The sequence below is a fragment of the Megascapheus bottae genome, chromosome 2 (assembly GCF_031878675.1).
Source record: "Megascapheus bottae isolate mThoBot1 chromosome 2, mThoBot2.hap1, whole genome shotgun sequence".
NCBI classification, from domain to species: domain Eukaryota; kingdom Metazoa; phylum Chordata; class Mammalia; order Rodentia; family Geomyidae; genus Megascapheus; species Megascapheus bottae.
The window spans coordinates 68,855,690-68,882,836 of record NC_143510.1 but is presented as its reverse complement, the minus strand read 5'-3'; the positions used below and the strand labels follow the sequence as shown (position 1 = coordinate 68,882,836).

The following is a 27,147-nucleotide window of genomic DNA, read 5'->3' as shown; positions in this document are numbered from 1 at the left end:
TAAGCCACATTCTCAGCCCTACAATTTCAACTTAAAAAACCAATTCCTTTTCTTGATGTGACATGGATTTTGGAATCTATACTTTAACTCTGTAAGACATTAGATAGGTATTTGTTGACAAAATTAGATGGATTTACAGATGCATTAATGAATGAATACATTCTATAATCAAGACAAAATGCTTTTATAAATACAGAGTAATCAAACACACATATATTTACATATACATGCATGCTGGTACTTTGTGGATAAAATGGGATTAATTGGAATGAAAATACAACAAAATGCAGTTCTAATATATTCTAGAGTCCACCAGGACTGTTTTGCCCTAAATCTGTCTTATACATGCTCAATGAACATTACATGACATAAACTGCCTTTATGTTTTTGAGAAGATAAAGAACTATGTTATTGTTCATTTTACTGAATTTAACTGAAGGGCTCTATATTTTTAGCATATGATACTCAAAATAATTGTGTGTAATTAGTAAAATATTTCTTACTAAAGTTATTTTATTATTAATTTAAAATCAATCACACTATAAGCAAAAATTCAATGAGAAAATCATACCAAATTAAATCTAATAATTCTATTACAAATTATAATTCAACCAGCTGTGAAATAATTAGGTAAAGTAATAACATGTTTTGCTATAAGTATCAGAAGTATTAGCAAATGTAGTAATAGCAAATGCATTCTTAGGGAAAATAATGTTTTCCTTTGTACATTATATGATCATTATCAAAGTTAACATAGTATTTATTTATTTAAGGTATTCACACACAAAATAAATGACAGTGTGAAGACACAGTGTAGATCTAGGTCTTAAATCTGAAATTCTTAGACTTTGATGTGTGCTGGAAAGATTATTTTCCACCACATACTCAAATAAATTCCCATTCTGAGTCTCACAGAAATGTTTCCCTACTTTAGTGAAGAGTGTTTCCTTCTTGAAGAATAGAAAGTAATGTTGAGGAGGCCGGGAGTTTGGCCTAGTGGTAGAGTGCTTGCCTAGCATGCATGAAGACCTGGGTTCGATTCCTCAGTACCACATACATAGAAAAAAAAAAGCCAGAAATGATGCTGAATCTCAAGTGGTAGAGCTCTAGCTTTGAGAAAGTGCAAGGACAGTGCTCTGGCCCTGAGCTCAAGCCCAGGACTGGCAAAAAAAAAAAAAAGTGATGTTGTTGATTATAAAATACACTCTAGTACAGCTGGAAAAAAATCAATCAGGTAATCAGGGCTAAAGGCAGCCAATAGCTTCAAAATAAAGATTAGATCCATGAAGACCACAGAACTCTTCCAAAGACAACAGAACAACATCCTAATTGATGCCTTGATAATTCGAACCTCTGATTGGATGGATGACTCGTGTCCTATCAAAATTTCATTTGTACAGGAGCCTAGATTTGTGAGATAGATATATTCAAGTCCATGTACATTCTACCGCAAAAATAGCAAATGGAATTTACACTGGATCTCTGCTTTCTTGCCTAGTAGTGATTTTATTAAGCTACTGGTAAAAGTATGAATCATGAGCTTGAAAAATGAATGCATAGTAATCAACTGGAGAGGGGAGCAATTTTGTCCATGTAGTGTAAATTTTTTTTAAACTCCTTTAACAATTTTAGTTAAATCTTTTTTTCATTTTTATTGTAATATACAGAGGGGTTACAGTTATATTCACCAGATAGAAGGTGCATTCCTTCTCACGCATTGATACCCCTTCTCATGTTTCTCTCCTCAATTTCCCTCTCCCTTCCCCTCCCAATCATCTTGTTTTACCCCCTTCCTTTTCCTATTTCAAATAAACAAATAAACGTATATACAATATTTAGAGACATAAGGAAGTAAAGTCAAGGAAACAAACGTATGTTAGCATTGAAAGAAACAATAAAGGTTCACATTACTATAAGGTGCCAGGAAGATGAATGCATAGGATAAATGAGGGAAGATTCAGAGAGAATACTTAACAGTAGGTCTTATTAGAGCAATGTTCAATAATTAATACCCTTGCTGATATTGCTGTTGTGACTGCCTTCTGGGTGGTATTATTATTGTTTTCATAGTCAAGAGATAATGCATCATCTTGGGGCAGAAGTATGACTTAGTGGTAGAGTTCTTGCCTAGTATGCATAAAAACCTAGATTCCATTCATTGGTTTCACATACACAGAAAAAGCCAGAAGTGGTGCTGTGGCTTAAGTGGTTAGAGCACCAGCCTTGAAAAAACTCAAGACAAGTACCTAGACCCTGAGTTCAAGTCCTAGGACTGGCCAAAAAAAAGCGTCAGTCACATACCAGGAATTATATGTGAATTTTGTTTTTTAATCTATTACAGACTTTTAAAATAGCCCATTTATTATTTTCAAAACAATCAAAGGAAGTATTTAACATTTTTAAATCTTTTGTTCTCCAAAAATTTGGCAACACCTATAGAATTACACAATGAAAAAGATTACAACTTTTCCTTGACTTGCATTTAGATATAGAATACTTACTTGTTAACATCATTGAGACAGTTCAAGATAGAGAAAGAAAGAGGGAGAAATAGAGGAAAAGAGATAGAGATTTTTATTAGAACTAACAGCTAAATGAACTAAGATTAGTGAGAAATTCATCTCCTCAAGTAACATACACTATTTATCAAGATCTGTTTGCCTACATATCTGCCTCTTGTTTGTGCATAAGAAAACTAGGATTACAATAAAAACAGAAGAAATATAATAAATATAATCACATTTAAATTTAAATGAAATCAACAACTTCAATAATTGCAAACATACAACCAACCCTAGTTTTTTTAAGGAGAGGTTGTAGGGAAGAAAGGTTTTTATTCATAATTAGGTGATTTAATTAGACATTATTAACCATTTTCTCCTAAAATTAACATTAAAGCATATTACATGTGATGGATAATATGGTCATTATTGATTTTCCTTAAACCAGAAAGATAACGAGAATTTTTCAGAGGGAAATTAGTATTTCTTTCTGAAACAGTAGCTGTCAGCTAACTGAAACCTTTCTTCCCCCAGTATTTGGGAATTGTTGCGTACAATAAAATATAAAGTGTCATTTCTTAAAGAGTGCTTCGTTTTCCACAGCTAATACGAATATAATAATCTGCAGGTCCAGATTTTTTAGGTTTTCTCATGCCACTATTTGTTTCAAGTAAACTATTGTTCAAGGATTTCAATAGAAAGTAAGAAAAGAATCTCTAAAGTTAATAGGAATGTTCATTATTTAAGCAGTAGAATGTACTTAGAAATATTGATGCTAAATTCATACTGTCTGGGTCTAAGTTCCAGACTTCAAAATTATTTTTTGGCTTTGTAAAATTGAGACAGGGAACCCCATCTCCATCCTCCCACCCCCCATTTAAGAGAATAACATTGTCCTTCATGAAGCTGAGTATTATTCCTGGCTCACACATGCATACAATCAAACTATTTTAATCATATCCCTGACTCTACTTGTATACTTCAGCGTCATTAATGGTTCAAAAAGTACTAAATATCATTTTCCTCTTCAAATGATAAACTAGATTCTACTATAGTAACAATGGCAAAATCTCTACCTTGCAAAATTAAAGGCTGTTTCTCATTTATGGCACTCCACAGTGAGTCCAGCCAAAGCTTCCCAAAGCACAGTCATCTGTGCATTTTTGTTCAGTAATTCAGCCTACTTCTGTCCAATATATATTTCCACAATGACCGAAGCAGATGAGCCAGGAGACAGGATTGAAGTCCTAGCAGTTTGCTTCATACTCAAGTGACAAAACTTACTCTTCTTGTGAAATTACCTAACAGCATTCATAGACTCATGTTCATGTGGACTGGTGGAATCTTATGAGCTCTTCAAAAGACAGTAGGGGAGAGTACAGATTCCTATTTGTTAATAGTAGCAAATGTCATTTGGATATGACTGGGAATATTTTGAGAGGAAAGGCACAGCCAGGGGTAAAATAGTACTTCATTCTTACTTTGAGAATCATTGAGATTCTATGGAAAGCAAACAGAAAGGAAACAAAGTGAGAACAGACAAAAATGGACACACTTATAAGTCCTATGTATCCATTATCTGAGTTATTTACTAAATGGCCAATAGTATTGATTTTCTGTCCCTTCAATGAATTGCAAATTTTATCATTTGTCTTACTAAACTTTTTACAAATATCTCTATCGGTTGGTTCTATAACAGGGAACAAATATTCTTTTTGTCTTATCCTCAATTATTAAAAAAAAACTCAAATTTCTCTTAGTTTATTTATGCATCCACTTAGAAGAAACATCTGAAACTACTATGATTTGGAAATATCATTTCAACATCAAGCCTATAAAGAAATTATTCCTTGTCTCCAGAGTTAACTTGTGAGTCAAGTCAATCACTTATAGACTTTAGGGCATTTTTTTTCTACTGTGAGTAGTTAATATTTTAAATCTTTAGATTTCTTATTTACCTAAAAGTCACATAATTAAATCTTATCTCTTATTTTTTAAATTAGTATTTGAAAGATTCTTAGTATATCTGCTGGGCCCTTTCAAGCTTACAATTCTTCAAAATTAGTTTTCCTAGGTAAAAATAATAACTTCTCCTTCTTAATGTATTTTTCTTTACCTCATTCTGCCACAAAATCAGAAAAGGCAAACACTTAATGAGTTTCAAAACAGGGCTTGCAGCCTGGTAAACCACTTGAGCAATACCTCCAGAACAGACTAATACCTTTAATAAAACAAGTTCTCCATCCACATACTTTAAATCTGAATTCTTCAGTCACATATACTTCTTATAACTGTGATTTAGAAAGGTTGTGACATTCATATATATTATTGCAAAGATTCATTAGCCTCCTACACATTCTCTTACAAATGTCACAGCAAAAGAGAAAGCAAGAATTTCCTTGAGAGAATTGCTTATGAAAATGGAATTTTTAAATAGTAGCAAATATCTTCAAGAACTGTACTTTTTTTTCTCAACCAACAAAACACTGCACAAAGAAACAGTAAGCCACTTTGTAGGAGGTGCTAACACCTGGTAGTTGATAGGTCACAGCTGATTGAATTTCTTTTGTTCACTGATTGTGCTATTTACGGGCAATCCATCCTTGCTTATATAATTGCAGCATTCCTGTAGTTCAGTCTGTTCTGTCCTGAAGTTTCAGCAGCATGACAGGCTGAGAAAATTAGATACGGCACAGCAGCAAGCTGCTGACCTTCAGAATATAAAATAAGGCCCATTTGTAAAATCAATCTTCCTTCATGACGCTATTTTGGGGGACATTATTTCTAATTGGTGATCTCTCACACTGACCACTATACCTTCTTAAAATAGTTTTTAACTATAAAAAGTTTATCATTTTAAAATTTAAATATACCTATGCTGCATCTAATGTCATAAACAAACTGATTTCATTTAAAGTTTTTGAAAGGGGATTAGTATTTCATATTTAGATAAAATTCTCACCTCAAAATGAAGTATGAATTTTTTTCATGTATTTTTAATTGTAATTAATAGAAGGGTTTCATGATATTTGCCAGATAGATGGTGCATTAATTTCCATACATTGATACCCTTTCACATGTCTTGGTCCCCATTTCCCTCCCCCCAACACCCACCCCTCATCTTGTTTTTCCCCATTCCCTATCCAATTTCAAATAACCAAATACAAATATATCCGATATATCAGGTAACAAAGTGAGATACTATAACAATATGAGATAACCAAGGGACAGCAAAAGAGATGAGCGATAACATAGTACCTTAAGATCAACAATCATTCATTATATGGCTTATGTTTCTATATCCTAGAGATCCTTTCATTCAGCATCCTACTATATGGCCTTTTGTATCAAGGTTTTGCTCTATTGCAAATCTCTGCTAGTAGAGCCCAAGGTTTCTACTGATTATGACAAGTGAGGGAAACCATTGAGCCTAAATTCCTTTCAGTCTGGCTTACTTCACTTAGTATGATCTTTTCTAAGTCTTTCCATTTCCTAACAAATGGGACAATGTCATTCTTTCTGACAGCAGCATAGAATTCCATTGTATACAAATACCACATCTTGTTGATCCACTCATTAACTGAAGGACATCTAGGTTGGTTCCATTTCTTTGCTATGGTAAATAGAGCTGCAATGAACATTGTTGCGCTGGTGGATTTAGTATGTCCTTGATTGGGTAAATGCCAAGTAGTGGAATTGCTGGGTCATAGGGGAGCTCTATGTTTAGTCTTTTGAGGAACTGCCAGACTGCTTTCCATAGTGGTTGAACGAGTTTGCACTCCCACCAACAGTGCAGTAGTGATCCCTCCTTGCCACATCCCCTCCAGCATCTGTTGTTATTAGTTTTCTTGATCCTGGCCATTCTAACTGGAGTGAGGTGGAATCTTAGAGTTGTTTTGATTTGCATTTCCTTTATGACCAGAGATGTTGAGCATTTCTTCATGTCTCTATAGGCCATTTTTGTTTCTTCTTCACAGAAGATTCTCTTTAAGTCTTTGGCCCATCTTTTAATGGGATGGTTATTACTTTGGAGATTAGTTTTGGAATGATTCAATTTTTTGAGCTGTTGATATAGTTTAGATATGAAGCCTTTGTCCGTTGTATGGTTGGTGAAGATCTTCTCCCACTCTGTAGGCTTCCTACTTAGTTTATTAGCTATGTCCTTTGCCATACAAAAGCTCTGCAGTTTAATGCAGTCCCACTTATCCAGCCTTTCTCTGATTTGTTGTGATTCTTGATCCTTATTAAGAAAGTTTTGACCTGTGCCAAGGAGGTCTAGTGTATCTCCTATTCCTTCTTGAAAAGTTTTCAGAGTGTCGCTTTTACCTCCAGGTCTTTGATCCATTTGGAGTTAATTCTAGTACAGGGTGGCACAGAAGGATACAACTTTAGTTTTCTGCAGGTGCTTAACCAGTTCTGCCAGCACCACTTGTTGAAGAGGCTGTCTTTCTTCCATTCTATTTTTTTGGCTCCCTTGTCAAAGATTAGGTGGCCATAGGTCTGTGGTTTAATATCTGGGTCTTCAGTTCTATTCCACTGGTCTTCAGGCCTGTTCTTGTGCCAGTACCAAGCTGTTTTAATTATTATAGCTCTGTAATAGAGTCTAAAGTTTGGTATTGAAATTTCTCCTGCGCTGTTCTTTCTGCTAAGAAGTGTTTTTGCTATACGGGGTCTTTTATTATTCCATATGAAATTTTGGATTGCCTCTTCTATTTCTTTAAAGAATAACATTGGAATATTGATGGGTATTGCATTGAATTTGTAGATAGCCCTTGGCAAGATTGTCCTTTTCATGATGTTGATTCTTCCAATCCAGGAGCATGGGAGGTTTTTCCATTTCCTTAGTTTTGCTTTAATTTCCTTTTTCAGGGTTTTAAAGTTTTCATCAAAAGGTCCTTTACATTCTTAGTTAAGGTAATTCCTAGGTACTTTATTTTCTTTGAGATATCGCAAAAGGAGTTGCTTTCCTGATTGTTGCCTCATTCCTCTCACTGTTGGCATAGAGGAAGGCAGTTGATTTTTGAGGGTTAATTTTATACCCTGCTACCCTTCCAAAGTTTTGAATCAGCTCAAGAAGCTTGGGAGTAGAGTCTATAGGATTCTTTAAATACAGGATCATGTCATCTGCAAAGAGGGAAAGTTTTACTTCCTCTTTCCCTACTTGGATCCCCTTTATGCTTGCTTCTTGCCTTATTGTGCTGGCTAGGAATTCTGAAACTATGTTAAAGAGGAGTGGAGAGAGTGGGCATCCTTATCTCATTCCTGATTTTACAGGGAATGGCTTTAGCTTTTCGCCGTTAAGTATAATACTAGCTGTGGGTTTGTCATACACAACCTTTATTATATTGAGGAATGTTCCATGGATTCTAGTTTCTCCAGAGCTTTTAACATAAAGGGGTGTTGGATCTTGTCAAATGCCTTTTCTGCATCTATTGAGACAATCATGTGATTTTTGTCCCTGCTCCTGTTGATGTGTTGAATTAATTGATTTGCGTATGTTGAACCAGCTTTGCCTTTTGAAAACACCTAAACACAGTGTTTGCTTGAAAAATGATGAGAGTATATTAAGTTTCCACAACATAAAAAATGATATCTAGTATATGAAATATTATCTACAATAATTATATTGTTATTTTTCAAACTTTAAAACACCTTGCTTGTGATAAATACATGTATCATGTATGCATTCTTTTTTTTTTTGCCAGTTCTGAGCTTGAGCTCAGGGCCTGAGCACTGTCCTTGGACTTTCTCAAGGCTAGAGCCCTACCATTTGAGCCACAGCACCACTTCTACCTTTTTCTTTGTATGTAGTACCAAGGAATCGAACTTGGGCTGTCATGCATGCTAGGCAAGCACTCTACCACTAGGACAAACTCCCGGCCCTCATGTATGCATTTTTAGAGGGAAAAAATCCTTAATAAATATCAGAATAGATTCAAATAAGCTTAATTAAAGGATAAAAGTGAAAAATTCATAGCTCATCATCACATAACTAAGCCTTTGATTGACAAACAACCAATATTCACTGAAGGTATTAAATCTTTTTCTTATTACATTTTTCCCTTCTTTTTGAAAAAGAAGTTAAACTCATTGAAAAGTTAAAAGTACAAAGTAACTTTTTTCCCATCTGAACTACTCAGGAACATGATACCCAATGACCTTAGTATAATTTAGTTTGTAATTGCTACAAATAAAGACATTCCTCTGAAGAGCCATAAAACCACCATCAAATTCAGGAAATTAACATTGACACATGACTACCATCTAATCCTCAACTCAGTTAGGTTCTTTAATTGTCTCTAAAATGTCAATTAAGCACAAACAGCAAACACAACAAAGAATCCAATTCTGAATTAGTTATGCACCCATCTCTTTAGTCTCCTTCAATTCAGAAAAATTTCTAAATCCCAAGCCTATTTTAAATGATCAAGTTTACAATGGGCTTCTAGAATCGTTTGCATAGATATTCCTAGGGAAACATTCTGGGCTTGGAGACAGGACCTTGGGAGTGAATAATGCTAATCCAGCCACACCCTCTGCTAAACCTGGGGTTCACATGTAGGCTGACTTCCATCCTCAAGCATCTGAAAAGACATGATGATGCTAACCCTGCAGCCTGTGCAGAAGGATGAAGGACAATGCACTAGAAACCATTCAGTACAGTTCATGGCTCAGAGACAACGGAATAAAAATGAACTCATCCATTTTCAAGTGTCCCTTCTGTCAAGACTCACAACCAAGTATTTAGATCTTCAACTCACTGGAATCCTTACAGAAAGAATGAGAGCATAATATTCACAGTAAGCTCTTTATTCTATCTTTTAGATGATTCTATCCTGTTTCTTCCATGAACTAGTAACTATAGAAAAAATTAAGAAGAAAACACAAAAAGTTTAACTTGGAGGAACAAAATGTCCTATGAGGCAATTGGCTGGTTTCAAAATAAGCAAAATTCCTACTTATTTATTACACTATTAAAAGTGGGTTTCTGCTAAAAGGAGGAAGATAAATGATAAATATACAATAATCTATACATTTTATTTGATCCAGATTGTGCCACATGCTGTTCTTCTGTCTCTCCTTCCTGCCACTGTCAAATAAATCAACAAAATGTTTTGGATTGTTTTCCTCTACCCCAACTCCATTCTGTAATGGATTGTTCTAGATTTGGTCTTCATCTTTCCATTGACATTATTTTATTAAAAATCACCACTAACTCAGGCTGGTTATTTTAGATAGTCAGGAGGCTGGAACCTTCAGGAGAAATATAGTTCAAGCCAACCTGGACCAAAAAAAAAAACTTTTCAAGAATCCATCCAAGTAACTGTCAAAATCTCAGTCTGAAGGTGTGACTCAAATGGTGAGTGCCCGCTATGAGCAAGACAGTCTACTGAGAATATAAAGCCCTATTTCTAGTATGAATGTGTACACACGCACACATACACACATATACATACCACATAAATAAAATAATAATTTTGCTCAATAATCTTATATCTTTTCTAATGTCCTTTATCACTACTGACTTTTCCTGTTTTTATCTCTTCTCTCATTTGTATTCCATGATACTCAATTATTCAGCCATTCCCTTTTGTACTTCTGTGATCCACTGGCACAATTTCTGTATCATCTTTTGTACTTCTTTCCATAGGGTAATACATAATATGTTGTTATTCTTTCTCCCTCTATTTCTCCTTCCCATCCCTCTCCTTTTCCATTTTTCCATCTCTCCTCTTCCTCCTCTTCTTTTTCTTTGCAGTGTGTGTGGGGAGGGAGGGGTTCCATCACTGGGGCTTGATCTTAATCAGACCATGCCTGCAGCATTTTGCTGGTTAATTAGAGATAAAAGAGTCATGAATTTTTCTGCTTGGGCTGGTTTCAAACTATGATCCTCAAATCTCAGCCTCCTTAGTAGCCATGCTTCAGGCATGAGACATTGATATCCAGCATCCTTTAATAATTAGGAGTTAAGACATTAAAATCTTAACCAATTGTAATCTCAAAGCTAGTAAAAATAACTGAAATGTTGCAACTTTAAAAAATACACCATTTCAATCACAGAAGTGCTAGCTACAAGTAAGTAATTTTCTTTCTTTCTTTTTTTTTTTTCTTTCTTTCTTTTTTATTGCAAGTCAGGCTTGAACTCAGGGCCTGGGTATCATTCCTAGGCTTCTTTTGCTCAAGGCTAGCACTCTACCACTTAAGTCACAGACCCACTTCTGGCTTTTTCTGTTTATGTGGTACTGAAGAGTTAACCCAGGGCTTCATGCACTGTGTCATGAAGCCACATACCCAGCTCTAAATAATTTTCTAATAATCTGTATTTAGTCTTTTCCTTTTATGTATGTACTCCTCATTATTACATATTGAGTTCTAAGTTTAAACGTTTTTTGAGAATGCTGTTTAAATAAAAACAAAATTGGGGCCGAGAGTTTGGCCTAGTGGTACAGTGCTTTCCCAGCATGCACGAAGACCCAGTTTCAATTCCTTGGCACCACATACATAGAAAAAAACTGGAAGTGGTGCTGTGGCTCAAATGGTAGCACTCTAGCCTTGAGAAAAAGTCCAAGGGCAGTGCCCAGGCCCTGAGTTCAAGCCCCATGACAGGCAAAAAAGGGAATAAATAAAATAAAATAAAGTTGGATTACAATGCTTCCAAAGAATTGGACAAATTGATGATGAGAGTCAACCACTTCACAATGGAAAAGCAAATTGCTTAATTCTTCAGGGACTTGCAGGAATTTCAATTTCAGAATAGGCAGCAGAATATCTAATTTACCCAGTAAAAAATAACCAGAAACATCCACTGAGCTGTTCTAGAATTAAAGAAATCAGCAAGACTTCTCATTGTCTAGCTTTTGATTGTAGTTCTCCACTAAAGTCTCTCTGATAGAGACTTAATATCCAAAAGCTAGGTGTCACCTTTTCTTTTCAGTGTGGGGAGTGTTTCTCCACAAGTTTTCTTCTTATTATTATTGTATTGTCGGGATAATGTATAGAGAGGTTACAGTTGCATTCATTGGTAGTGGGTGCATTACTTCTCCAACCTTGATATCCCTTCTAATGTTTTTGTCCCCCTCTCGCTCCCCCAATGCCCTCCCAATCATCTTGCTTTCCCCATTTCCTTCCCTATTTCAAATAAACAAATAAACATATGTAAAATATGCTAGGTAACAAAGTCAGATACAGTAAACCACATGAGAAAAAAAAAAGAAAAGAAATAACTTCACATAATACATTAGGAACAACAATCTCAAAGATAAACCTCTTGTTTGTATATCCTATGCAATTGAAATGAGTCTTTTAAAAGTCTCAGGCAGTAGAGTACTGTAAATGTGTCTTACAGGGTTATTCACTACAACAGAAAGTCTCTTCCATATATCAGCCTTAAAGATTTCTATACTGTATTCCTTCTATATGTGTGTAAAATATTGGGTAGGATATGCCATTGTGAAAGCTAATCAATATGTATGTCATGACTTTGGATAAGTCTCTGAGGGGAGTTTACATCAATCAAATAGGGACAGCTTTATAATGAAGGAGACTAACAATTGTCTCCAAAAGGCCAAAGGGCATTATTCCCTCTGCCCTATTGGTACCAGCTCCAGCTATGAGATAACAATTATCTGTAACACAGCCTTCTTACTTAGCTTAAATACTTCACTGTCATCCTCCCTCAGATACCAGCTTCGAAGAAAATAAACACAATCCCTTCAGATCTTGTTTATGCCAGCTCACCACTTCTCAAAATCACAGAGCAGTAATGTTTCAAACTATGACTATAATCTTTAAAATCATATCCTAGCCTTACTCCATATCTTAGGAGAATGCCCACAGAAGGACTCTGAGGAGGAGATTCACTCCGGAGTAATCTGGCCTTGTGTAGAAAATAACCAACCAATCAGCAATATATGATATTCAATATCCCAAACAGTAGTAGATTCAAACAGGAACCATTCACTGAATGAAATTGGTGACTGGTATCCTATCTTACCTCCCTCCCAAACTCTACTCCATCAAGCATAATCCTGGGCAAGACTGAGTCACACTGCTGAAATGAATTCAGACTCTAAGTTTTATCATTCACTTTGATCTTCTGTGCTGCTATGAACCAAGTGCAAGTTCCTGATTCCAAGAGTAAAAAGATGAATAATTCAGATAGAGTATTAACAAATGTCAGTGATCTACAATGCACTGAATTTCTTAGAACCTGAAGGCCTTTTTGAAAATAAAACAGTATTTTATGAATGCATTTTAGACACTTTAGTCAGGCAACTACAGTTTACAAAGGAAAAAACATGAAGTTATAAAAAAGAAAATCCAGGTCTTAAGTGTCTATTTGCTAAACATGGGATCCACCTTTCTCTGCCCTCTCCTGGCCTTCCCTGACCCTCATTGTCCTTCTAGAATGACCTTTTCTCCACCACTGCTTTTGTCACTGCCTTCAGTCTGGCCTTCATTTACTTTTCACCTTAGAGCTTCAGTGCCTTCTTAATGGTAATCTCCAAACATTGGCTTTATTGTAAAGATGGACACATAAAACAGGCATCAAAGTCCTGACATTGAATTGGCCTTTGAATACTGGGACAGTTCCCTGCTCCTAAAATGACTATGTAAAATCTGGTTCTCTGGCTTTATCACATGTAGCCTATTACAGACAAAAAAGGGTCTTAATCCTTTCTTTCCTCAGTTCATTATTGTACACATAATCTGTTTTGGAGAAAGCAGAAAGAACTTGACTATAAACAGAGTTCTGAACTATGAGAAGCAGAACTCAACCCCCCCAAAATCTAGTCTGGATCTAGCAGAACTCAACCCCCCAAAATCTAGTCTGGATCTAGAGTCCAGACTATTTTTTTTCATGGCTACCAAAAAGCAGTAGCCATGTTGCACTGTTCTATCCAGTGTCTGGTTCAGGGTCACATACAAATGGAATATTATTGGGGGGAGACGGAAATGGAAAGCCATGGTGCTCATATTCTCCAGGAAAGACCTTGTAACCCCTCCCCCAGCAAGCACAACGAGAGCTGAATCACAGTCAGGCCTTACTCATAGGCTTGAATGTCTCAATCTCACTAGCCTAGCAAGTGTAATCTCTACAGTGTGGCCTGTTTGTTGCAATATAAAAATAATGTTTGTAAGCCACTTTCACTTGCATGTCAAGAAAAATTTACTCTTTCTTATATTGTCTGGCTTGGGTGTGAGTTCTTTCTGGATATTCTGTGTTTCAGCTTCACAAACACATCAGGCCTATGGAAGGACCCTCCTGGCTACTTGCCTATACTTGGGACTCTCTTTCCCACAGGAGCCCCTGACTGGCTAAGCCTCTTCTTCCACTGCTCCAGCCAACATAATTACTTGTAATCTCAGCGTCTGTCACACTTCAAGCTGTTTGCCACCACTTGGGCTTTCATAATTAATTAGACCCTTGAGAACTTTGAGAAGACAAAGGCATCCTTCCAAAGTATACTCAGATTTTATTGAAGGGAAGACAGATAACCGGATAACCAGATGATGCCTTCCTAAGTTTTGTACCAGCAGCCTGGCTTTGTTTATGTCTCCCCTTCTGGACTGGACTGTTGCTTTACCTCCAGGGGCCAAACAGAGACCTTGTCATCCAAGGAATCCCTGATGTTGTTTGTTTGCTTGCTTGCTTTTTAACAGATCTGGAAACCTCTGGTTTATTGGATCACCTTAGATAACTTCCAGAGGAGAAAGCAACACAGGATACTGAAATTACCGCCCCCCCCCCACTCCCCACCAAATTCGAGCACATCTCAGATTGGATTTTCTTTCCTTGAAAGAACTCCAGATTCCCGATTCCCAGCTGCTGAAGTCCAAAAAGTTAAGAGTGAGGAAAATTGGCCAAGTCACTCACCAGCTGGTGGAAGGAGGGAATCTGTTCTCTAACGTTTTGGTCCAGGGCTTGTACCAGCTTATCTGCTCAGCAGCTTGTCCCCAGAACTTCTCCGGGTCCGCCACCGAGGCTGCGAAGTGGGTCTTGTACTCGCTGCCCCCGCCCGAGGACAGCGCCCGGCAGCTGCGCCCCCCGAGATGGGCCCGAGGGCCCCCCGAGGCCACGAAAGCCCTGAGGGCCGCACCAGCCCCCCTGGAGGAAGGGGATGCCGGGAGGGATCCCCCGAGTGTCCCCACGCCGGTGACTTTGCGACATTGTAACCAAGAAGGCTTCATTGCTCAGGGTACCCCCTTCCCACCCGCAGAGCAGACAGGGCTCCAAGGCTCCTCCGAAGGCAACAACTGTTACCCGGTGACCAGGCCGCCGCCCCCCCCCCCCACTCCAGGGGAACAATCAGGAGGTGGAGGCGGGGACAAGTTCTGAGGTCAGGCTGGAGCCTTGAAGTTTGGAAGTCTCACTAGAGTCGCTGGGAAAAACCGACCTGGAGCCACTGGGAAGACCGCAGGCTCGAGTGGGGCCTGGGGCCGGGGAGGGGGGCGCTGGGCAGGGAGCGAGCGCGCGTCCTGGTGCTTTGTGCTGGAATCCAGTTGCAAGGCTTGTAGTAATAAGTTAACTGGCTCGGGCATTCCCGGGGCTGCGGCTTCTCCAGAAAACTCCCCCTCCCCACTCAGTCACACAAGCTGGCGGAAGTCAGGAACCAGGCACCCACCTCTCTCTTCACTCTGGAAAAATACAAGCTGCGCCCTCCCTCCTCACTCCCCTTCAATCCTGAGCATTCGGGACTAAACTTCCCTCCCTCCAACCCCCTCCCCATTATTTGTTGCATTTGTTTATTTGTGTATTGGAAGTTCAACTCAATCTCTTGTTCAAAAAAAAAAAAAAATCAACAACCAGAACCAATAGTCTGCTCCAGGGCAAAGCAATACTCCAGGATTTCCAACCGCTGGGTGGTAGGGTCGAAGGCGGGGCTTCCAGGGGTGATTGACAGGCCCTAGGGCAGGGAAGGTAACCCCACTGGGAGAAGAAGTCAGTCACCTGCTCCCAGTCCTCCCCCAGGGAGCCATGGCAGAAAGGATTTGTGCTATTTCTTGCTTTTTATTCTGCCCCATTGGAGTTTCTGTGGCCCTCTTTTCTGATGAAAATGCAAAACAAAACGTGGCTGTGGTCTTTTTCTTTCTGAAGCGATTAAAAAAAAAAGTTCTGTAAATGGATAGTGGTGGTATTTCCAGAAGTCTGAACAAGCTAACACCACGCTACGGTTAACTGGGTGAATTGTGTGATATGTCAATGACATCTTCATAAAGCTGTTTGGAAACTAAAGGAATGAACTAAAGAAAGAGGAAATGAATCTGAAGAAGAAAGGAAAATTAAAGAAGGAGAGGTAAGGAGTTAATCCCTACCATAACATGCTTGAGGCCTTGTGGTTTCTCACAAAATTAATGCATTTCACAAACATTTGTCTTAATAGTCTATCAAACACATTCTGCCTTGGTATAACAACATTTCCATTTTTAAATATCAAGGTGTGTATTCCTAAATCTTAGGTGAGAAACAGTGAAATGAACTGACCCTAGCAAATATTATAACTTGAACATCTGTAACCAAATAATCCTGCAGAAAGAAAAAAATGAAGTTCGAAGCTTACAAAACAGACATAAACCTAAGGCAAAATAAGCAACTGTAAATAAGCAACTGAGCTAGTCTCTTCCATCTGAGAAGCAGGGCAAGTAAATTAACATCTACAATATACTTATTTCCTTCCTTCAAAGGTTCTCATATCAAATAATGCATGATACCGAAACTCATGGTTACCACTTACAGCCAAAACTTGCTAACATTTGCTTCTCACCTTCATTCTCCACACTGCTGGTCTCTGACAAACAAGTTCCAACTCCCCAATATGGCTCAGGTTAGCCAGTCATTTAACAAATGTGCAAGTGTCCACATAATGTGAAGTATGGTTTAATGCAAGAGATAAAGGTGCACATTTTTCCCTCTGCACTTTTTAAAATAAATCAGTTCCCCTCATTCTTACAGAAGTGGGAAGCATAATCCCCATGTTTATAGCTCTTTTTGCATATTTACATTTCTCTCTGCAGCTCTTTTGAGAGCTTAGAGCTAAATTAACACATTCCAGATTCAGTAGCTACTACAAAAAACAGAGAAGACTCAAACCTTGCGGGGCCTCAGAGCTTTGGAGCCAGAATGCTTTGAACTCCACGTGAACATAATACTGAATACCTTAAAGAGGAGGGATGAGAGTCTACTCCAGCACTGTCCCTCTAAAGTCATAAATAAATATTTTCTCCCTGTTGCCCCAACTTAAACAAGTTAAGGAATTTGACTCCAAAAACCATGCCAGGCTGAATATGTTCATATATTAAAAACAAACAAAATATGAAGGACTTTTGCAGATGCAGTCTCTTCTCTTGAGAGATCCAAACAAAAGAACACTAGAGGTGCGATGATGGTGATGAGGAACTAGGAGGACTAAAAGTGGAACAACTTTAAAGAGGAGAGTATATTAGATTTAACTGCTTGTGAAGAAAATGCATCTCCTCTTTAGAATCAGAGATGTCTAGAACTTTTCTGGCCATGGATTCCTCTGAAAGTTCAGCTTACAAAATAAAAGATTGATTATAAAATATATAAAATAAAGGAAGATCCCTAAATTGCCAAATGAAATCATTTCCTCTGAAGCCGAAAGAACTTGCATGAACCCACTGCCTATTCAAGGCAAGGAGCTCTGTGATTGAAGAGTGTAGTTTACTGGTAGCCAAGACAGGACGGTAACATTAGAAAATTATCGGAGCCAGCCAGATTGGGAGTTGTAAAATAGTGCCCAACACCAGTACAGACTTTAGAGGATACCATTGCCATTCAAATTAAGATCTGAAAGCCCGCTGACTAATCAGTAAGTAAATGAATAATTTCTAATCACTACCCACTGAGTTCTTAGTAGTGTGTGGAAAAACTTCCTTTTCTACCTGAGTTAGTTGCTTAGAGAAGTTCTTGCTTCAGTCCTCTAGCTTGGCTCTTGTTGATTATGCTACTAAGACAATATCAGCAAGTAAAAAGAGGAATAAAGAAACTCCTTTGGGACAAGGAACACATTTTGAAGTGTAAGGTTTTACTTAATAGGCTGCTCCAATATGGAATTAAGACACACCTCAGGTGATTTACCTCAGATGATTCAAGAAATACTAGAGGGTGTGAGTATATTTTGAGAATAGTTGTGGGATGTTATCTTATTCCAGATCTTATAGTGGTCACATTATGTAAATACCCCTTACCTTATTCAATTAGCGGATAACAAGCAGATTGTAAACCTGCCCTCAACCAATCTGAGAGCAAGGGTTGGCCCTACTGCATTAAGAATAAGGAGGGGGAGCAGTCTGCCTGCTGGTCTTGCTTGCTGAGTTTTTGGCTGATGGCATGGCCTTCTGCAGAAGTAAATGCTTCCTTGCTGAGAAAATTCTTCAGGTATCATCCAATGGCTCTTGGAGAACATATTTATGACAAAATTGACACATATTAAGACTTGAAAAGTTTCCTAACTTCCCTATGCTTTATTTTTTACCTCTATAGCCTGAGTTTAATAACCATACTTCACAGGATTTTTGCAAGGTTTCAATACAAGTGACGTGCTTCGCATCTGATCAGTTCTAAGCTGAGCTTGTTCAGTATTGCAGCAAAGCTCATGATCTAACAATCATCTCTAAGGCTAACCCTCAAAATCTTTCTACATGCCTAAAATTTCACAATAAAAATATTTCAGAAGCAATTTTTAATTTAAACATTCATGTAGTGATTGTACTATTTTAAAATATTTAATTTGAGAGGTAGGTAACTCAGAACTTTTCAACATTTAAGTGTGATTAAAAAAAACTCTAACTTTGAAATACACATTATTTTAAAATACATGAGTAATGATCTAAGTAATTTATTTTTCAAGAAGACATTTAAAATACCTTAACAGAAATTCATTGATGAGTTTATCTGAGAGAAGCATTCTAGTCAATAGAAAAGTCAAAATGGGAGAGGGGATACAAAGACAGATGACTAGAGGGAGCAAAAATTGTGATAACCTACTAGGAGAATGATGGAAGAGGTGACATTAGTCAAAATACATTGTACTCATGTTGGATTGACATTACTTGTACACATACTTAAAGATCTTTAAAAAAGAAAGAAAGAAAATCTCTTTGACTGGAAAGGAAGAAAAAGAAAAGAAGAAATAAATTAAGAAAATAAAAAAGAAAGAAAGAATGAAGAAGGGGAATAAGCAGAAGCCAGATATTTAATATGAAAGGAAAAGATGTTGAAAAAATAAGAACCAAGCAGAAAGAAACTAGTATGGAAGAGAAAAAAGAAACTGGATTCTGGCATGTAATGTTTTCTGTTTATAAATGTTATCACCTAGCATTGGACCTCACCAATACAGATAAACATGGTTTTAGGAGAAAGAGAATAGCCTAAAAGAACACAGTTTAAAAACAATTATACATTTTCTGTCATACATTTTGCTGGTGATACAATTCATCTTGTTTACCTAAACTTAAGAACTCAATATTTAACTTCATACATCTTATTATGACCTTTATGCATCTTGTTTCTTAGATAATATAAAAGCCCGGACAGTGGAAGTAGAAGTGTTGTCACATTATCTCAGAAGCAGTTAATGTTAAGCTGACATCTGTGTCTATGGGAACTACATATATATTCTGATTTAGCAAAGAATTTCAGGAAAATTCACTCATTCTCATGGCTTAAAATAGTCTTACGTAAGGTAACTGAGGCTCACATCTGTAATGCTCGCTACTCAGGAGGCCAAAATCTGAGGTGTATGGTTTGAAGCCAATCTGGGCAGAAAAGTCCATAAGATTCTTAATCTCCTGCTTTAAAAAAATCCATAAAGGAGCAGTGGTACAAGTGGTGGAATGCTAGCTTTGGTCAAATAGCTCAGGAACAGTGTCCAGGTCCTGAGTGCAAGCCCTAAAATCAGCACAAAACAGAACTAAATAAAATATATTCAAGATAGGAACCAATATAAACTTAAAAAGATATAAACCATATTAAAATGAGTTCATATACCAATGTCAAAAATACTGTTATCTGTCTTAGAAAATATAATGAACTTATGTAGCAAGATTATATTATTATGAATCATTTTTATGGTTAATACTGAATTCAAACTGAAGTTTTCCCTGTGAACAACAACAAACCAATAACAAAATATGTAAACCATAAACACTAACAACATTTTTAACTTAAAAAGATATCTCACTAAACACAAAATCCATTCTTCGGAGTATATAAATATTTATGTATATTTATAATATATATACATATATATATATATATAAAATTAACTAACAATTGCCTGTCGTATTTTTTTTAATGTCTGTCTTACTTGTAGTATCCATTGGTTTGGCAGGCCTACACATTGTAGTTTTCTATATGATTTTGTAGAGGAAAATAAATTTGTATTGTAGCATTGTAAATACATTTGTGGTAATTAAGAAAATAGCAGTCCTAGTTAAGCTGTAATTAGGATAATTAAATTCTTCCATTTCTATGAAAGCCAAAATAATTATGTGGAGCAAAATAAGGACTTTTGCAATAACAACAAAATTAAATTTATCCTGGAGATTTGTTTAAATTTTATATAACTGATTTATAAGTACATTTTATGTGTATATGTTTTTAGCTCTCAAACTTAATTTTTTTCTCTACAAATACTTTTGAAAATAACATTTTAACAACTCATAATATACATCTTAATTACTTCAAAGTACAGAATTATGTAAATGTTTAAATCAACTGCTACATTTTCTCTTTTGATTAAAAATGCATACAAGGTCTATATATGAAAGATTTGAAACTTGTAGGCAATATTTTTCCTTCATTTCTCAAAAATATAAACAATTCATTTAAATTAAGAAGATAATACTAGGAAGGTTTTCAAAGAAAGGTGATAGCCCACTCCAGATTTCTCTTTGGTGATAGAACCTTAATTTTAAAAATATTAAGTGTTCCTTTTTATGTAATCAGAAAGATTCACAAAAAGCAAAAATAGTTAACAGGTTTAACTAATATTTGTGCTTTTCTTTGGTTTTAACAATCAAAATGTCATTCATTCTTAGTATTTTGCAGATCTGCAGGACTTGAGTTATGTGCCATTAAAATACAAATAACCAAAGTAAAATCTAAATACTGATGCTGAATACGCTAATATCATCCAAAAGGAAAAACAATAGAAAAAAATGTAAAGATATTTTAAGATTGTATGGGTTTCTCCAGTAATTTCAATGGCTTTCGAACTAGGAAGAAACTGCTAGGATAATAGAGAAGTTATGAACTATCGAGTCAGACACTCTGATATCAGTCTTTGCACTGTCTTATGCTGGCCATGTGATTGTTAGTCAAGCTTCTCATTTCATGGCTCAATTTTTTTTTTCATGTGTGAAATGGATTCTACCTAGGTTTATTGGAGGCCTAGGTGAGATAATGTATATAAAGTAGTTGCCATAGTACTCAGGTTATACATGGGACTAAATAGGTGATTACTTTCATTCATTCATTTAATTAGGTCCTAGCTATATGCCAATCATTTTGTCCACTCATAGGCCTATACAGGAGCAAGATTATTAAGTGTATATTTTAGTTAGGAGGACAGAAGCTATTCTACTATAAGACAATACTGTGGAAATATGGGAACACAGAAGCACTCTTTAAAAGGGTAGAAAATTGAGGTTAAATTGGAGAACTTTGCTATAAGATTATTTTTAGCCGAAGATCAAAATAGTGTAAGCTTTGTACCACTATATTTGCTACCTGAAATTACTAGCTCATAAAGAAAAAGCTTTATTTTGGCTTACAATTTCAGAAGTTCCTCCTGTCCCAGATTAGATGAGCCCTTTGCTATTAAGGTTCTGGCAGTGATGACAGATGGTAACAAGAGAGTATATGTTGGTTCAAACTATTCACCTCACTGCCAGGCAGCAAAAGAAGAAGAGAGAGCTAAGGAACCACAGTTTCCTTCAAGGACATATTTTCAGTTGCCTAAGACCTCTTCCTTACTAGATCTTTCATCTTAAAAGTTCACTGTTTCTCAGTACTGTTACCAAAGTAACAGCAATGAGCCTTCAGCAATCACATAATAGTGTATTTCTAGGAAAACTGTGATTCAGATGCCTTCTTCATTTTTATAAATGATCTCTCTCTCTCTTGGAAGCTGTTAGTTCTTGCTATACGCAAATATTGTCTTTGTTTCAAAGAACACTAAGAACACTGATACAACATGGTTTTTTTCCTTAATTATACTTTTGTCCCCGCATAACACCTATTGTTGGCTAAGATATTTCTAGTGGACAATTTCCTTTCAGAAGAAATAGAAAACTTGGGGTTTCTCAGAAGTTTGGTTTAATAAAAATCATTGTTAGTTGTCAAGATCCTTTTTATCAAATTTTGTCATGAAATACTCATTCCAATTAGAATTAATTCTCATTTAATTTCATCTTATAAAATGAATGTATTTTCAACTTCCTATTTAGAACCAAATTATGTAATTATGCTCCACTGATTAGTTTTTAGCAGTGTACGTTTTCTCATTTCTAAACATACTGGAAAAATTGAGCATCATGGTTTATAAAATTAATATAATTATTTCTGAAATATTCTCTCTTTTTTGCCAGTCCTGGGCTTGAGCTCAGGGTCTTGAGCACTGTCTTTGGACTTTCTCAAGGCTAGAGCTCTAACACTTGAACCACAGCACCACTTCCAGCTTTTTTCTATGTATGTGGTACCGAGGAATTGAACCTGGGTCTTCATGCATGCTAGGCAAGCACTCTACCACTAAGCCAAACTTCATGCCCCAAGCATTCTACATTATTTGTGCTTTCATTATATCCATAATGACTTTAAGGTTGAATAATGTTTTTCTTGAAATAAGTTCATCCTAAGAAGATGTGAACACTTTTACATCACAGTACATGATTTCATTTTGTAGATAATTAAACTGAGACAGAGAAGAAAGGAAACTTTCTCAGAGATCCATTGGTAGTAAATAGAAGAGCTATGCTTGGACCCCCATCAGAAACAGATCTTAAATCTTTTTGTACATTAAAGTGGATATATAAAATTATCATTAATAAAAAGTGACTAATATAAACATATTCATCTAAGAACAATTAGCAATAAAAGTCATTGATATTAAGAATAACCTGAAGACTTCTCCTCTTCTAATTCTCCACTATTTCCAAAAGAAATATTAGTTTTGTGAGAATCGTCAAAGACTGAAGGAAATAGCATATTAAATATTAATAGCTTTTTCATGTATGTATCTGTAAACATTTGTTTTCAAACAAATGTTTGATGGTTTCTGAACACACCCAACCTTGGCACAAACCATTGCTAAGAAAAAGACAGGCTTTGAAAAGCTGAAACAGTGTAGGTTAGTGAAGTAGAACCCTTTTTGAATTCTATAATTGTGTGTAAATATGTGCTTGTGTGTGTTGATGTGTGTATATATATGAGCATGTGTGGCATTCCTGGGGCTTGAACTGAAAACCTGGCTGCTGACCTTGAGCTTTTCATGCTGTAGGCTAGTGATCTAGCACTTGTGCCACTTCTGGCTTTTTTTGGTAGTTTATTAGAGATAAAAGCCTCATGGATTTTCCTGCCTGGAATGGCTTTCGATTGTGATCCTCAGATCTTGGCCTCCTGAGTAGTAAACCATCAGCATCCACGTTAAGTAAAATATTCAATATAGTTTTGAAGGCACTAATTCATACAAGATATTCAACCCACTAAAACACCTGGTATTGCAAATTTTAGCATCTTATAAAGTGGATATGCTTTTAATGATAGGTTTCCTATAATAAAAATCATTTCAAAAAAGTGATTATCTTAATTTCTGTTTTATGACCCAGCAAACTTAAAAGAGAAAACAATGAAATCCTAGAGAATTCAGAGCTGCATTCCACAAATTTGGTTTAAAACTTCCTACATGGTCAGTATTGATTAACAAAATGTTATGTAACAATTGAATAATAGAAAGGAGAAAGATAGATCTACAGGGATGCTAAAGCCTAGCATAGACTCAAAGTTCATGAAATTGAATTTAAACTGCAAAGAGCTAAATTATCCTATTTTCTGTTTATGCGGGCAAGTAGGTAGCTTTGTTTCAGTGGATTTTTTATTTAATTTGTTTTCATTTAAGAAAAATTTTAATTTCTCTTATGTGCTGTTAAAATATTATTTTTAATGTTTAAACAATTACCATTGGTAGAATATATGCATTCTGAATGCAGAATGGTTTACAAGGCTATGACAATGACATCCAGGACCTCACTATTTCCTTAAAACAGAATTTTTTCTCATTAAAATGATCATCTGTAGATATTGCATGGCAATTTTAAGTCTATATGAATTATGGTTATATTATGTCTCAGAAAATGGACATAATATAATAGTTTTCCCTGGGGGGAACCACAGTGGTTATTTTCAATTGGCTGTTTCTATTAAATATAGGGAAAGCACTGAGAAGCTTTGAAAATTTAATAGTCTTCAACTCTCTAGAGGACTAAGTCAATACATTGAAATGAAATGCTAGGCTGGATTTTAAAATGGGGTTTTTGGAACTCCATGCACTAATTAATATTAGAAGTCATTAGGAGAAACAATCAAACCTTGCCCATGTTAAACTAACCATGCAGGATGGCATGAGTTCAAAAGTTCAAGGGCTACATGAAATACTGCTATGGGCAAATAAACAGCTGAATTTAAATTAAAACATAACCTTCTGGTCTGTGGTAGAATATATGTTCCTGTGAGTTACACACAGACACAGACAGACAGACAGACAGACAGACAGACAGACAGACAGACAGACAGACACACACACACACACACACACACACACACACATACACAATCATGTTTTTTATGAATGCAGTTTCCAGAAATGACTATAATGGACCGTTCCCATCTTGGTTACTAACAGCTCAGTGGAATACATTTTTGGCTAGAAACCAAAACTGGCACTTTCCTCTCTGATCTACAGATGTTCTTGAATATCTACAGATATTCAGTGTTTTACCCTAGCAACATGCATCACTGCTAATCAGTGCAAAATACACTATGTATTATTCTTCATCCAAAGCCGAAAAATTATTTTTGAGCAAATATGCTATTTAACTTATCTCTTATGACTTTTAAGCCTTCTGAAGAACAATAGCTTTGAGTCGATAACAATCCATGCTATTACTCGTAGATCTGTGTAAATGCATCCTGTGAAGTGTAACTAGCCCTCCAATATGAGTAATCAGAGTTGTAAATGAAAATTACATTAAAATAAAAATTATCCCTGTTTCATCTACCAATTAATAAGACAATTGAGTAAAATAAAAATCTGCTATCTGTTCTATGTGTTAAAAAAAACCCATGCATCTATAACATAGACTTTTGTAGCATTTTGCTCATAATTTCCAGAGGAGAAATATTATTATTTTTGAGAGTATTCTTCAAAATGTTTGTCTCTGAGTTATTTTATGGATTGATGATTCTTGATAGGTATTGAATTCATCCCACTTATTACTTCAGTATTATAATCTCTTTGGGTGCTTAATATAATGAAAATAGCTCTTAGTTTATTTTCTTAAATTATTTTTATTATTATTTAAATTATTAAAAGAATTTTGTTTTGGGAGCACTGTCATTGAAATCTCAAAAAAACTTACTTTAGTTACATTACTCTGGGGGAAAATAGAGCCTTTTTTTTAGTAATAGAGTTAAAAAAAATTGTCAGATGGTATTACATAGTCTCTGTAGAAATATGCTATACCAAAAAAGGTGTTTCTACATACCAGGAATCTTTTTTTTTTTTTGCCAGTTCTGGGGCTTGAACTCAGTGCCTGGGCACGGTCCTTGGACACATTTTGCTCAAGGCTAGCACTCTGCCACTTGAGCCACAGCACCACTTCGGACTTTTGCTGTGTATGTGGTAGTGAGGAATCAAATCCAGGCCTTTGTGCATGCTAGGCAAGCACACTACCACTAGGCCACACTCCTGGCCCCAGATATCTACTTTTATATTGAATTGTATTGTGCTGTACTTTTGTTTCACTTGAGTTAGTTTCTGGCTTCTATTTTCACAATTCTAAAAAGAAACAAATGCATTACTGTTTATATAAGACTGAGGTTTATAACTAAGCAAAGGTGTAGGAGCAACTGCTAAAAATCCCTCCTTAAATAATCTCTCCACAGACATACAACACAGGATATGTGTCAAATGCCTGATACTCATCATATGATAATAATACTTTTGGATAACAACTGAGTTTTGTTTGTCACTATGAAGTACAGCCCAAAAGGCGAAGTAAATTGCGTGCTATCCAAACAGAGTTCACTGATCATTCCTGCTTTCCTCTGAGAATCTCAAGCTGTGGTTTACAAAGTTTTCTGGTGGAATGTTCTGTGAAATACCAAGCTGATTTTAACTTAGCTGTTACCTTCAGGCGTTGTTTACTCTCCTAAATGGAGAAGCAGCAGGACATAAAGAATGGATTTTGGAAAGATATGCCATCCCAACTGTTTTCCAATCCCTCTTCTGAAGAAAAATATTATGGTCAAATGCACTGTAGAAATAACTGATTAAACAAAGATGAATTCTTTCCTTTATCTGCTTTTAGATTTAGCTCTGGGCTTTTCCTACTCTAATGTGTTTTGTAAATCAGAAGAAAACATGGGCACAAGTTACCTTAGCATTCTAGAATGCAAACAGAATATTACAGTCTACTCTGCACTCATGTATTATTATTAAACAGCTTCTGAAAGCTTATAAGCAATTCTGCATAAGCACACATATGTTATCCATTTTTAATGCTCTATCACTTTGATTAAGTCACAGTCCTGCTTCTAGTTTTCTGGTGGTTAATTGGAGATAAGAGTCTCATGGTCTTTCCTGCTTTGGTTGGTTCCTCAGATATCAGCCCCCTGAGTAGCTAGGATTAACAGGTAGGCATGAGCCACCATAGCCCAGCTCAAGAATGATATTTAAAGGATCACACTTTGGGAAATATTAATCTGGTAGAGGCTAATGTCAATATCTGTTTCAAGAATCAACCATAAACATTTCAACACTATTGATAGTTTAATACTTGAAGTTGAAAAGTAATGAATTATGATATTTGAAATACTTTTCTATTTATAGTCCTAATGAGATATTTCATTTTTCATGGGATATCTACCAACTTTCTTTCTCAAAATACTAAAAAGTAACTTAATTTTTATATTTTGTAATAGATGTGATTATACAAACTATTACACAATTATTCATTTTTTCTACTAAATAATTCAGGATTCTAAGCACAAAAATATCATATGAACTACTAGTAAATTCCCCTCATTTAAAAATATTTTCTAACTCAAGGAGCAAAGTGACATTTATGAGTAATAGAAAACAAAAGGAAAAAAGTATCAACAAACAAATAGAATAATCGTCTCAAGGAAATAAGCATCATGTTTCTTTCCTTCTCCCATGTGTGGAATCTCCAAGTTTCCAGACCAGGCTCCTTGGTTTGTTATTAGGCTCTAAGCAGCTTTCATTTAGAAGAGCACTTCACAGTACCTAGAGTTTCCACATTTCATTTTAACTACCAAGGAGGGAGGATTGAAAAGACTCTACTTAAGAAGTTGAACCTATTACTCTTCTTAAGCACATTATCT

At 36.0% G+C, this 27,147-nt stretch overlaps 2 protein-coding genes across 4 annotated transcripts in view; one reads left to right on the top strand and one right to left on the bottom strand.

Moving 5' to 3' along the window:
- The window catches only part of Acss3 (acyl-CoA synthetase short chain family member 3), a 141,612-nt gene that overhangs the window by 99,184 nt on the left and 15,281 nt on the right, over positions 1–27,147 (bottom strand). The window contains exon 1 of one of the 3 annotated variants that reach the window (XM_090328308.1): positions 14,900–14,955. The exons of 1 other annotated variant lie outside the window; for it this stretch is intronic. Coding sequence is in view for 1 of the 2 variants with exons in the window: in XM_090328306.1 (XP_090184432.1) it covers positions 14,380–14,693 (314 nt within the window). In the remaining variant the exon portion in view is untranslated. Of the gene's footprint in view, positions 1–14,379; positions 14,767–14,899; positions 14,956–27,147 lie in introns of those variants that run through there. One more of the 3 variants, XM_090328306.1, reaches the window with a different exon arrangement.
- The window catches only part of Lin7a (lin-7 cell polarity scaffold A), a 205,561-nt gene continuing 193,910 nt past the window's right edge, over positions 15,497–27,147 (top strand). Inside the window, exon 1 of the mRNA XM_090328311.1 lies at positions 15,497–15,799. The gene's annotated coding sequence lies outside the window, so the exon portion shown is untranslated. The remainder of the gene's footprint in view (positions 15,800–27,147) is intronic.